Genomic DNA, 13,942 nt, shown 5'->3' with positions numbered 1-13,942 from the left:
CGCGCGCGACAGTTGTGTTCAGTTTTATTCGCAGTGTGTATAAATAATAGTTAGTAATAATTTTTATTGTTTTGCTTTTTTTTAATGTGTTCAGTTTGTATAACGCGGTGTTGCCCCCCTCCACGAAAAAAGAAAGAAAGAAAAGCCAAATCCTGAAAATAAAACAAAGTAAATCATAAATGTGAGAAGCTGCTGTTTGCAAGCAAACGTAAACGTAAAGAAAGAAACAAAAAACAAAAAAAACAGAAAAGCAACCAAAACATCAATTGAGAGAGCGAGAGAGAGAGAGAGAGAGAGCAGTGTGTGAAGTGCGAGTGCGAGAGCGAGCGAAAGAGCGAGCTGTAGAACATGTTTACCGAAGAGGGCATCTTTCCCATAGGCGATGGCCTGCTGGACGTTGGTGCCGAGCGCTTGAAGGGATTACTTGTGCCGCACGACATCAACGAGATCTACGAGGTGGAGCAGACGCCGTTTGCCAGGTGAGTGATGCCACTCTATATACATAATATATATACTCTAAACTCTGGTTATTATAAAACGTGTTTGGCACACACACACACGCAAATAAGAGTTGCCAAAAAAGCGAAAACTGCGACGTCTGCAGCAGCAGCGCAGCAACAAAAGCAACAAAAAGCATTCCTAAAGAAAGTCAGTCAACAGTCAATTTTGCAATACACTTTGCCAGTTGAAGTAAGCGAATAGGGTATACATATACATAAGTTGCCAAAGCTTAGCTTATGCTGAGTTAGCAGCATTAACAGTTAGCCAAAGTGCATGCTGTCGTTGGGCGAAGCTGAGCGAGCAAACGTTTGTTTTCTCTCATTTTATTTTGGTTTGAAAACTGAAAACTTCTGCGCAGTCGCAACCGCTGACTGCGCTGCTGACAACGAACGAATATCGAAAAACTTGTTTTGTTTTTGGCTTGTGGCTTTTGCGCTCGCGTTCGTGTTTGTGTGTGTGTGTGTGTGTGTGTGAAATAGAAGCTCTCACACACGCAAGCTTGCATTGGGCACTCTTTGCGTTGTCTTTGTCTGCCCTTGTGGCATTTGCCACTGCATTAACAACAACAAAAAGCAGCTGCTGCTGCTGCTGTCCCCGTTTGCCGCCTCTAACTGACCCTCGCTCGCTTTGCTGCTGTTTTTGCCGTTCTTTTTGCATTTTATTTTGCCCATGCATTTTTCCCACTCGCTGTCTCAGTCGCAGTCGCAGCCGCAGTTGCTGCTCTCACTGCCACTGTCACCGCCGTCGTCAGTCGCGCACTCCCTTGCGCTTTCTCGCTCTCACTCGCTTATGCATATGAAAGAAATGCAGTTTGCCCGCTGCCGCTGCCTTTTGTCTGCTCTGCTACCTTTACTGCTAGATTTGCATTTCGGCTCGTTTTTATTATTATTATTATTTTTATTATTGTGTATGCTCTGTTTTCTTTGAATTTCGCTATATATCTTTTTCCGCTCATTAGTTTGTCGTCTCGTCTTTCGCATAACCCCCTCACTACATTAATTTGCATAGAGCTCAGGCGCTTCCTGATTGCCCCTGACCTTCTGCCAAGGGTAAAGAGAGTTAGAGAGTGAGAGAGAGAGAGAGAGAAAGAGAAGAATTGTAGTTGACAGCCAGCACGCACACTTGAGACAAAGTCTGTGGTGCCCTCTTCAACTTGAAGCGTAACTGTGACTGCTCTCCCAACTCTTGCTTGAAGGTCGCTCATCTCAGCTTAGAACAAGCAACTAATTGAAAAAAGAAATGCACAAGAGACAAAGCGCAAAACGCAAGAGACAACGGCACTTGAGCTCAAAGCTTTCAAAACTCTTCACATAAGCGTGCAAGTGCGCGTGTGTGTGTGACTTGATAAGCAATGTTATCAGCTCATCGAAGGCTGATGCACACACACACACACACACTCACACTCACACACATGCATACATGCTAACATATTTACATTAAAAGCAACAACAGCCAAACTTGAAGCAAAGTGTTAATTTGAATTTATTTTCAATATGCAAACAACTTGCGCAGGTGTTAATATGATCCTTTTGGTATTTACACACACACACACACACACACACAAACACACTTTGTCTTATGTAAACAAACATTATTTTTATATATTTTTTCTCCAAGACAATGTTTCGCATTTTTGTTGCCGATCAAATGACATTTGAATTTCGTATTATAAATACAAATTTTATCAGTCAGTTTTTTTTATTATTGAATTTCGTCAGCTTGACAAAACGTTCTACATTTATTTGTTGTTTTGTTTTTTACACACAAATATTTTATTTAGTATTTGAATTTGTATGTTAAGCACAAAAAAACTTAATAAAATAGCAAGCAAGCTATATTCCATTAAATAACCTTATGCAATCGATTTAGCTAAGCAAAATAAATATATTAAGAAAATGCCGTTATATGTTTTAGCTGCCTGCCTATTTTAATGAACCAGCGAGCGCTCTCTAGTTTGCTAAGCAGTTAACATAACTTATCGTAGCTTTAATAAATTATGCAAAAAGCAAGAGAGTGAGAGAGAGACAGCAACAGCAGAGTAGCTACATCAATTTTAATAGAGATTCAAACAAACTGCAAACTGAAAAGCTGCTGACGAGGGTTGTTGAAGCTCTGCTGCTGCTTCTTCTTCTCTTCTTCTTGCTATTGTTATTACCCTTATGCCTTTATATTGGCCATACGAACGAGTCTGTGGGCCATGCTCACGCGCAATTTGTTTGAGCCGCCCACACACAAAATTATTTTCTCGTGCGTCAGCTGGCAGCAGCTCTGGGGCTCAACATTTCTATATTTGTGTGTGTGTGTGTGTTAGGACTTTTGTGTGGGCGCTCAAGCGTCCTGTGACGTAAGCAGAATTTGCTTACGTTATACACAGTTGAGCTATGGCCAGGGCCAGGCCAATTGAATTGTAATTTGGTAAGCAAGCAACAAAAAAAAAAAAGCAAAAGCAAAGCAAAACTTTATTAAAATTGGGCCACAACGCTCGCTCAATTCATTCATTCATGCATTCAATATATGACAGTTCGATTTGAAATTGCAAACGTTTTTTAATGCTTAATTGTCATAGTTTTCTTTTCTCTCCTGCAATACGCTTTGTTAATGGGACACGAGGGTGGCTTAAAGTTGTGCAAAATATATGTAACCAAAATCAGCGCCCAAAGCTGTGAGCTAGTTATAGTTGATTTAACAATTTTCAATAGCAATTTAAATTGAAATGTGTTGTTCAGCCTACAAACCAAATAAACAACATTCCAAAGGTTTTTTTTGCTGCTGCTTCTTGCTTTTCGTTATTTTTTCTTTTTTTGTTAGTTTGGGTTCAAGCAAAAGGCATTTTGTTTGTTTGTGTCGCTGGAAAAGCAGCGAGCTAAACAAATAACCAGCACGCGCTACAGATATATGTATATATATATATATATGATATGCGATATATATATGATCTCGATGCGAGCAGCTGTGAAGTTGAAGTTTTGAGTTTAATTTTGCATAAATATTAATTTGTATGCACTAAATTAATTATTAATTATAGCGCTATAATAATTCTAATGCTAATTCGATTAAAATCTTTTGACAGCTTAGCAGCAGCTAAATATTTAAATTATAGTTTTTCATGATTTCATTTTGACAAACTCGAAATTCGATTCCATTTTAAATGCATCAAGTTGCTTTTTTATCAAAGAAATAAAATTGCTTATGTGCGCTGATTAAATTAAAGCAACAAAAAGAAAAGCAAGACAAGCCGCACGCACCAGAAGAAAGTGCAATCAACATCAACAACAGTTGCTGCTGCTGCTGCTGCTGATGTTGCAGTTGCCAACAAAAAGTAAAAAGTGGCATGCAAGAGATATGAACAACAACAACAGCAACTGCAACGACTTCTTGCTTATCAAACATAATTGTAAACATTTCCTTGTTGTTGTCGCTTTTGTGGCAGAGCAAAAACTTTCATTAAGATGTTCTCTATGCTGACAGCTGATAAATCTTTCGCTCTCACTCCCGCTTTTGGTGATAAGTGCGTGTGCAGCCCTGGCAACGAAAAACAAATAAATAAATGCATAGGGGGTGTAGTTGTTTAATTAATGCAGTTGACAACCCCCTCCACCCCCCTCTGAACAGACAAATGGCTGCAGTCAGCCCCTGGGGCGCTGGCTTTTAACATAAATAATTGATTTGGTTTTTGTGGTTTTTATTTGGGAACATTGAACTCTCCCCTGCCCTGCCCGTTGGCTATTTTGGGGGTTGCAAGTTCGATCTGCCATTTGTTGTTAATAGTTAGCGCTGCTTAGTTTTTCTGGCCTTTTGTGCTTTATGCTCAATTTCCGCTTAAAGCAGCAGCCAACTTTAACCTATTGCCTAATTATTTTTTGTGAGTTCCAAGGTCTTAGCCAGTTAACGCTTAACGCATCCATAAACTTGTGCTACGACCTTGAATATTTCATTTGCCAAACCAGCAGCAGCATTTGTAGCAAGCCACACCGGAAGTTGTTGCAACTTGCAGCTGCTGCTGCATTTTTATATTTTTTTTTTTTTTGCTATCTATTTAGGGCTGCTGCGTTGGCTTTATAGCGTTTTAATGGCTTTTTGCCACATGCCGCATGCCACATGGTGAAATGTCTGCATCACTCAGCAGCAGCTTTATATGCGTTTCATTTCCTTTTTGTTTTTTGATTGCGCTGTTCGTGCCACATTCACTGCTGCTGCTGCTGCTGCTGCTTGCTGATCAGTCTAGAGCTGAGATATGATTGTCTTGGAATTTTATCTTTTGGTAAATAGACAAAACAAAAATGAGGTTAAGGGTGCTCTCTTGGCTACTAACCAACCAACCACCCACAGCCCTCCCTGCACCCACTCAGCAAATCGTTTCGTTGCTAACTTCGTTGCTGCTGATAAGATAAAATACGCGTCACCTCACTCTACTCCCCATGCACCCAAATTCCAACTGATTTGCCATACGCTAAAGCTTTACCTGTAATTTTACATATACATATATAGCTATAGCTATATAGATAACTGAAAATGTATGTTCCCCCCCTCAGTTTAAATGCGTTTTTCTAAAATTTACAATACTTTGTGTGGAACAAACAAACGCGCAACGCACCAAAACACAAACAACAACAACAACAACAACGAGAGAGAAAAAAAACCCCAAACCCAAGCGATACAAAGTAAAGACCGAAAACAAGGTCGATCACTTTGAAGCGTCAGCGTTTTTTATTTGCCAACAAACGAAAATTGTGTAACAAGTAAGTCTTGTGGTTTGTACTTGGCTCAAAGTGGTTATAAATGATTTGATTACTACACGTAGCGCCAACAAGTGAGTTGCTGCGGCGAGTAAAAGCGACGAGTAGGTGTTCAATTTAATAAATTGAGTAGCGAGTAGAAAGTAACCAAGCAGAAAAGCGAGTAGCGAGTAACAAATAGAGCAATATACATAAGTATAACAGTTTTGTGTATAACAGTTAGTATGAAAATTAAACGAAATAATAGTTTATATAACGCTTAGTGCTTAGTTTACAACGATTTGTAAAAAGTGTAAAAATTAACAAATGCTAGTCAAATATGCTGAAGTCGAATAGTTTGTTATAACGATTGGCACTAGCGAGTGGAGCAAGTAACGAATTTAAGTAAAATAACAATTTATGAAACGATTAGTGTATGCACTTTGCTAGCGAGTTACACTAGCGAGTAAAATGTAACGAATTGCAGTCAAGTAAACAGAAGTTTGTATAACAATTGGCACTAGCGAGTGGACCAAGTAACGAATTTAAGTAAAATAACAATTTATGAAACGATTAGTGTATGCACTTTGCTAGCGAGTAACACTAGCGAGTAAAATGTAACGAATTGCAGTCAAGTCTAACGATTGAGTGTACAAACTAGAGTTTTTAAAACGTTTAGTGCATGACGAGTGGCGAGTAAAAACTAACGAGAATAGCAGACGAAGGATTGTTTCGTAAGCCCAACGAGCGAGCGAATGATGCAATTGCTCATTAAAACTTATGCAAAAATCTGACAACGGGTTGCGCCAGCAGAATTGTCGACTAAAAATTGTTGAACAAAAAAGTCAACGAATTCAGCAGCAACAACAACAACAACAACAACAACAAAAAGCGAATGTTCCATTTTGCATGTGGAGTGTGTGTTGGTCTCGCAACTTTACACAGGTCAACGCGGGTTAAAGCCTTCTGGATAATGACAACAACAACAACAAGTAGTCAAGTTGCAAGTTGTAGTTGCTTTTTGGAACTAGCCCCTATACGTTATGCCATGCCTGCTTGTTGTCCCCTGCCCTGCGCCTCCCGCTTCAGTTGTTCAGCCTGCAGTATTTTTGCCGTTATAATCATGGAGCCCAAACGATGTCACGTTTTGCTTGGCTGCAACCGCCTGCCCCTCCCCCTCGCATACACACACACACTGTGGAAATTAACATAAACATACGAAAATTATAACAAAAAAAAAAAAAACAAGTCATAAGAATCGGAGCTATACAAATGAAAAAGAAAGACACAAAGCACGAAACGGTAATAAGAAGTTTATTTACCTCATGGCTATGATTCGCTCTCTCTCTCTCTCTCTCTTTCTGTCACTCTCTTGCTCTTTCACTCGCTGTACACACCCACTATTGTGGCTGCCCGCCCACAAGTGAGACAAGCTCATCCTCCACTCAAAGAGTGACCAAGCGATTCCAAACGATTTTAGCTTATGCGTTACGAATTTTTAACGGATTTCGGTTATTTTTTTTGTTTATTTATTTGCAATGCCAAGCACGTAACACAGTTATTTTGTATACTCTGCCATTTACATACATATTTAACTGGAGTACAAGGTTAAGCTGTAACTAAGGCTTAAACAATTATGCAGCTGTAAGAAAATCCATTTGCTTACAAATTTTAATTAAATACGAATTTCAATTTTTATTAATTTGCAACCATAAATAAAATAAAATTTAATTTATTAAATTACTTCAATAATTTACATTATTTCAATGCATAAACGTTTATTAACGGTAAATTGCACACACACACGTTAACAACAAAAGTTGAACTTTAGCACTTGCGCTTCGCTCAGTCGCATACGAAAAGCCTTCTAATCAGTTCTCTCTCTCTCTCTAGCCATATACGTTACGTATACGTAATGCTGATAAGCTTCGATCCAAATCTCATGTTGACTGACGCTGTTGACATTGACGGGCAACAAAAGCAAAAAGTTTTGGCGAAAGCCAGCGACGCAATTAAGAAATTGAACGGGTCAACTAGTCAAGCGATTAATCGATCAATCAACTGACAAAAGCCAAAAAGCGCACATTTATTATTATTATTATTATTATTTTATTTCTCAGCGGCTAGAAAGCGGCTCTCGCGCACTCTCTGACAACCAAAATTGGTTAAAGCACACGACAAAAAAGGTGACAAAACAGAGCAAATAATAACAACAATAACAATTGTTGCTGACGCATGGCTCTGAATTGTTGTTGCTGTTGCTGTTTTTGAGAACATTATTTCCGTTGAATTAATTATCGCAGCGCTTTAGCTTTAGCTTTAAAGTTGAATGTAAAATTGATTTGCAAATTGTTGTTGTTGTTGTAGTTGTGACTCAAACGTCGACATAGTGAGAATCAAAGTAAAGCAAAGCAAAGCGCGCCTGGCAATGTCAAATCGCATGGCTATTGCCATTGACAGCGAAACGTGTTGCACAAAGAAAGTGCCACAAAGATAAGCCACATGGCCAAGAGCAGCGATTTGAGGCCCAAAGGTAAGCGAGAGAGCGAGAGAGAGAGAGCGAAAGTCACAAACAATTTATATTCATTAATATCAAATTATGCTAATTGCTGTCTTTAAATTTATGCAACTCTCTCACTCACTCCCTCTATCTCTTTTCTCTCTCTCTCTCTATCGCTGCTGCGTGTGCGTTGCGTTGCGTTTCGACTCGATTCGATTCGATTCTATTCGCAACTTTATTGATTGCATTTCCTATTTGCTTCACTTGCACTAATTCAATTCAAATTGACGCCATTCAGTTATAGCAACAATTTTCAAATAACATTGAGCCACGTGCATAGCAATTTCTTTTCGTTATTGCATTTATTCATTGTTTATATATTAGATATGTGTCTGTGTGCATTAATTGTTATTCCAGAAATGCAAGTCTGGCTGGCAAATTTACCCACTAGATATTTTTTTAATTGTTTCGCTTTTGTTTCTAATTAATGTAATTTATTATTTTGTTGTCGCATGCACTTAACACTGCCTCGTTTGTTTCTATATACATATATAGAAAATGTATAAACAGAACTAGCAAAGTGCATTACTCTGGGCAGTAATTACAAGAGTAATTATAATAGATAAGCATAAATCAAACTAAAGTAATTGCTCATTGTCGATTAGTTTATTAACTAAGTTTGTCTTATTAGCTGCAAATAATTGTGCTTTAAAACTTAATTACTTCAATTTGTAACATGGACTAACGCTATATAATATCAGTCAAATATATATATATAGTTTATAAATAAAATGCACTTGTAATTACAATTTAATTACTTGCGTAATTACATGCGTACATGAAAATTGTTCATTATTATTTTGCACATAATTGTAATTCAATTTATACGAATTGTTTATTTAAATTACTTACTGAATTACTGCAATTACAATTGAATTATTTAAGTAATTATGTTTCTTAAATATAACTAACTGCTTATTTATATGCAAATTCAGCTTAACTTTATGCAAATAATTAATAATAAATAAAATTACTTTTTATAGTGTACAAAACTCAATTGAAATTTAATTAATTAAGCTTTTTTTTTGCTGTTGTTTGCTCAATTGCCAATGAGTCTCGCTGACTCATAGCTCAAAGCTCAATTAAAGGGCCCGATAATGCTATCGCCAGCACTATTTGAATAGTTCTAAATAGTTATGACCAAAGTCAGCGAGAATGCCTGAGAGGCAAACAGGCAAATGAAATGAACAAACGACGCACGCAACGCGTTCCGCACTATAAACGCCAAAGCATTTCAAGTACGCAGCAGCAGCAGCAGCAGATGAGAGAGGAGTGGGGTGGGGAGGTGGGTGAGCTGCTGGCTGGGGGCATGCAAAAGACACAAAAGCGGCGACAAATCAAATCAAAGGAATGCTGCTGCTGCCTCAGCTTAATGATCTCTTCGAATTCGCAGCTGAATTTCAATTCGAAACCGAACCAGAGCGACCACAAACGAAACCCAAAGCGAACCCAAAGCCCAGGCCATGTTACCAACGTTCAACGAGGTCGACATTGCTGTCAAGGTCGTTTGCCGAGCGCGTTGCCTTGAGAGGCAGCAGCAGCAGCAACATCTACAACAACAATCTGGTCAGTCTGCAAACCCATACAGCTGCAGCAGTTGCAACGAAGCTTGACGCTTAGGCCAACAGCTAAATATCAATGATCTCCATATCCATCTTCAGCTTTAGCTTCAGCTTCAGCTTCAGCTTCAGTTGCTGCTTCTTCAGCTCTTTGAGCTTAAGTGCATTTAAATATGCTGTGCTAATCTCTGTGGCTTGCCAGCACTTTGTTCATGCAGTGCAAATGCTCAACCAATTAACAAATGCAAATGCAAAGTACCCCAGACAAAGCGAAAGAGTCCAAGTCCGAAAAAATGCGATCCATCCGTCTTGTTTAAATCTCCGCTTATTTTGCATAATTTGCACGCTTCAGCGATTTGCTCTGCAGCAGCAGCAGCAGCAGCAAGTTCATGAACTCAGAACTCCTGCATATCGCGTATATAGTATAGCGCATATATCATAATTATTTGTACCTGATCTAACAAAAACCTTTGACAGCCTTTAAACGGACGCAAGTTCAATCAACTCTCGCTCTCGCTCCATTGTGACTTTAAGTTTAATGAGCTTGTGATGAGCAGAGCTTGGGAACTGACAACTGATCGATGGACAGCAGCTGATGTAGCTTTAATATCTCAAAGTAGTTAGTGCTCTATAACAAGTAATTACGCAAGTAATTAAATTGTAATTACAAGTTGTAAGACTACAAATTAGTTGAAGTTCATTTTATAAAATGGAATACTTAAAAATCATTTATACAATTACAATATTCTATGGTCGTTTGCCAATATTAAGCTGAAGAATTTGTAAGCATCAAAAGAATTTACTAAGCAGTACTCTTAGTACACATAATATGCATTTTTCGACTGTATGAATTCGATTATTTCAACTTTAAGCAGCGCTATGCATTCATTTATTGTTAGTATAGTTTATTTTCAATATGATCAACTATATAAAGCCTAAAATTTGTAAATGCGCACTGTAAGTTGAATAGTATCTTTATCTTTATCCTTGATGGGTCTTTCTTTAATCTTTTTGTTAAAGGCTAATTGTTTATTTCAAGCTAATTAATTTAGGCAGCGCAATGACAATGATAATAGGCATACAATGTTGATTATTTGTTAATTATGAAAATTTATTGATTTTTAATTAATGTGCGGGCACTGCGACTCCGACTGTGCCTTTGCCTTGAACCTAGCACAAAAATGTTAATTGTTAAATAACTGTTTTCATAAGCTTTTCTCAAACTCCCAAGAGAGTTGGGAGTGGGGGGTTTATCGATGGGATCTTGAAGGCCAAGAACGCCGCCGACTGTAAAGTTTGTAGTTGAGCTGAGAGGCGAGACTTTTCGTTATTATTTTTAGAGGGCAAACAAACAGACAGAGAGAGAGAGAGAGAGAGAGAGGCAGCAGCAGCATAATAAAAATAAATGACCACATGGACGGCTTTGTGGATTTATTTATTTATAGCCAGAGCCACTTTGGGTTGGGCTTTTGGGCTGTAAGTTAGAATGGCAGTCGCTGCAAAAAGATGCGCAGCTTCGAAAACTATTTTCAGTTCAATAAACTTAGCAGCCGAAAAAAAAAAACAACAAAATCTTGACATTGAACTTCTGTCAAGCTTGTTGCGCATTATTAACCACAGAACGTGGTACGTACGTCCGTCCGTCCGCCCGTCCGTTCATACGCCCATCAATAAACAGTTAGAGGAATTACTAATCAAGCGTAGCGGAGCTTAAGAAGCGTTTAGTTTAGGGGGGGGGTTGCGGGTTTGGGGTTCTGCATGACTTGACAAGTCATTGGACTGAACTGAAATCAATCAATGGACAAAGGTCATTTCTCCTGTATTAACCGTTAGCCAGCGCAGACTGACTCAAGTGGAAATACTTAGTAACAACAAATTGTCAATTGTGCAATATGCTATTGTTTATTTTTTTTATATAAATATATGCTTAATGCTTTTTACCGTTGGTAAACAACTCAAAGTTGCTTTTGCTGTTTGTTTTGTTCAGAATTTTCCCATTCATTAACTAACTGGGTTGTGTGTTCTTCTTCTTCTTCTTGTTGTAGAAAGTGCTTACAATAATTTGTCTTGGACACACACACATACATAATTAGACGTTTTGTTAAGTTCAAAGTGCTTTAGCGTACTTTGACTCGTCTGCTGCTCTTACTGGAACAGCTGTTCCGTCCATAGACAATAATAAGAATGTTAAGTAGACAGACAGACTTCCTCAAAGCGTGTGCGTTGCTTATCATCAAAGCTTCATCTGAAACCCAAACACAGCTATAAAACGTCAGAGGCTGTGGGGCAGCAATCGATCGCACCTCCTACATGAGAGCACAGCAGACAGAACTAGAAATCTAAGAAATATATACAAATTGTGTTGCTTGAAATTGAAAACAAGCCAGCGCGTTATAATTAAAGCGAACTATGAACGAGTTTTCGCATAGCCAAAGATACTTCTGCTGAATTCTGGAGCTCCGAAATCTTCTTGGAATTGTGCTCTGAAACAATTTGCCAACTCAACTCAAATCTATCGCATATTTTGCATTCGTACGTCCCCATCTGTTTGTTTGAGCGAATGAATGAATGTTGTTCTTCAGTTTAGTTTGCTTTGCATCCGGCTGGAGTGGAGTGGAGTGGAGTGGAGTGGAGTGAAGTGAGTGGCTGGCCAGGTCTATCACTGTCACACACACACTCCGAAAAGTGCAACAACTGTCACATTAAAACGCTTGATGAGCTTTCTTGCTTGGCGATTCCACTGAGATACGAGATCCGAACCGAAAGTAATCTCGCTGTAAACTCGAGAGGCTGCGCCGCTGCCGCTGCCTCTGCCCATTTGAAAAGTGCACTCTGTCTCTTTCTCTACGTGTGTGTGTGCGGCAAGCGAAAATCGAAAGAAGAAATTAACTTTCACCGCAGCAGCAGCAGCGACAAGCCGGCGGCGGCGGCAGCAGCAAAAAATTTATAAAAATATAGCTTTAATAATAATATTATTAAAAAGTTACAAAATATATGCGCATCAGCTCAGCCGCTGCTGTTGCTTATCGATTAGCGCTTCACAGTTATCGATTAACAGTAACTGCTGCGCTACACTTGCATAGCAGTTAGGTTTGTGTCAAGGGTTTCCCCTCTTGCATTTCTTGTGGACTGCTGCTGTTGCTGCTGCTGCTTGGCTTAATCGCAAACACGTTTCGCTAATGGCCAAACTAGTTAGCCACTTATTAGCTGCCGCTTAAACAGTTTAAGTTATCTTCGCTTTGCATTTTAGTTTGATGGTCCAGCAAGCTGCGCAAAGGTGTCAACGTTGGCTCTCCACCATTGTTCGATCTAACTTGAATTGATTGATTGATTGATTGATTGACACACTTGTTTTGGCAAGCTACAACAGCTCTCATAACTAGATCAAGTTTGTATAAGCGTGAGCGAGACAGCGCGAACGTACAGAATGCAAAAGACAAACATAGACAGCAGAAGAAAAAAAAAACACACGCATGTGTCTCTCAATGTTTGTGTGTGTGTGTGTAAGCAAGTGACCTTAGCAGTCAGTCGCACCAGTGTTGAACGCCTAAGCTAGATTCTGACTAAAAACAAGCTGAAAACTCGCTACTTTGCAGCCAAACGCATTATTGAAACATGTTTTAATAACTGTCTAAAATAATGCAAGCTTGAAATCTTTTGACTTCATAGCTGCACATAAATTCACAAGCTTAACGCAACAATTGGCAGCACAAGCTATTAAAACTAGCTTTAAACAAGCTAAGCTGCCAGCACTGTGCAGTAAGCAGCAGCTGAAGCTTGAAGAGCGCAGCAAAAGAGAAAGAGCGACTAAGCAAACGGCGCTCTTGGCTGCAGCGCTGTATGTGTGTGTGTGTGTGTGTGTTTGTCATAGCGCTCTGGCTTTGGCTTTGGCTTGGGCTTATACAAAGATCTTTATTTTCTTTCAGTTTTTGTCATTGTTGTTGGTTCTTTTTGGTTTCTTTTTCTTTCATTTTTGTGTAAACAAAAGACCGTTAATTGACATAGAATTTAAAGTTCTTTTGCCTTTTGCTGCTGCTGTTGCATATGCAGCAGTATCTACTTAACTTACAAAATATACAAAAATTCCCAAAAGCTACCTGCATAAATTCTTTTTTTGCTGCCCCAGTCAGTCGATCGTTGATCGTTTAGTTCAATAGCCTCTTGAACTGCGCAACTTGATAGAACAAGCGCCTAATTTGCCCATTGTACGCCTGGCTGGGCAACAAAGTCTACAATCTAAGCTAAGCTCTCGCCCATTAAACTGACTGAGTGACTGACTGACTGACGTATACGCAATATAGACGCTAAACACTAGAATTTGACATTTAGCTTGTAGCTCAACTCAGCTTAATAATTATGCAGACTTGTTCGCCTGACAGTTCAGTTCCAGCTCCGCTTATTATATACTATATGTCAATACAAAATATCGGCGTTAATTATGACTAATTAGGCGTCAAAAGCGAAAACATTTCGAGTGCAATGTTTTTATTTATAATACGCGATTACGTCTATATAAGTGCAACAGCCACAGGCCACAGGCAGAGCTTGCAGCTTAAAGATGCGAATACGCGAATGCGAATGCGGATTCGAATTCGAGTTCGAATGAA

At 38.9% G+C, this 13,942-nt stretch overlaps 1 protein-coding gene across 3 annotated transcripts in view; it reads left to right on the top strand.

Moving 5' to 3' along the window:
* LOC108606426 (death-associated protein kinase related) overlaps window positions 1–13,942 on the top strand; it is a 37,882-nt gene that overhangs the window by 1,064 nt on the left and 22,876 nt on the right. For all 3 annotated transcript variants that reach the window (XM_017996530.2, XM_017996531.2, XM_017996529.2), the window contains exon 2: window positions 95–479. In XM_017996530.2, coding sequence (XP_017852019.1) covers window positions 349–479 — 131 coding nt within the window. In that variant the 5' untranslated portion in view covers window positions 95–348. The remainder of the gene's footprint in view (window positions 1–94; window positions 480–13,942) is intronic.

Source organism: Drosophila busckii, chromosome X (genome assembly GCF_011750605.1).
Source record: "Drosophila busckii strain San Diego stock center, stock number 13000-0081.31 chromosome X, ASM1175060v1, whole genome shotgun sequence".
Classification (NCBI taxonomy): domain Eukaryota; kingdom Metazoa; phylum Arthropoda; class Insecta; order Diptera; family Drosophilidae; genus Drosophila; species Drosophila busckii.
The sequence above is the reverse complement of the archived record's forward strand: the minus strand, read 5'-3'. Positions and strand labels throughout refer to the sequence as shown.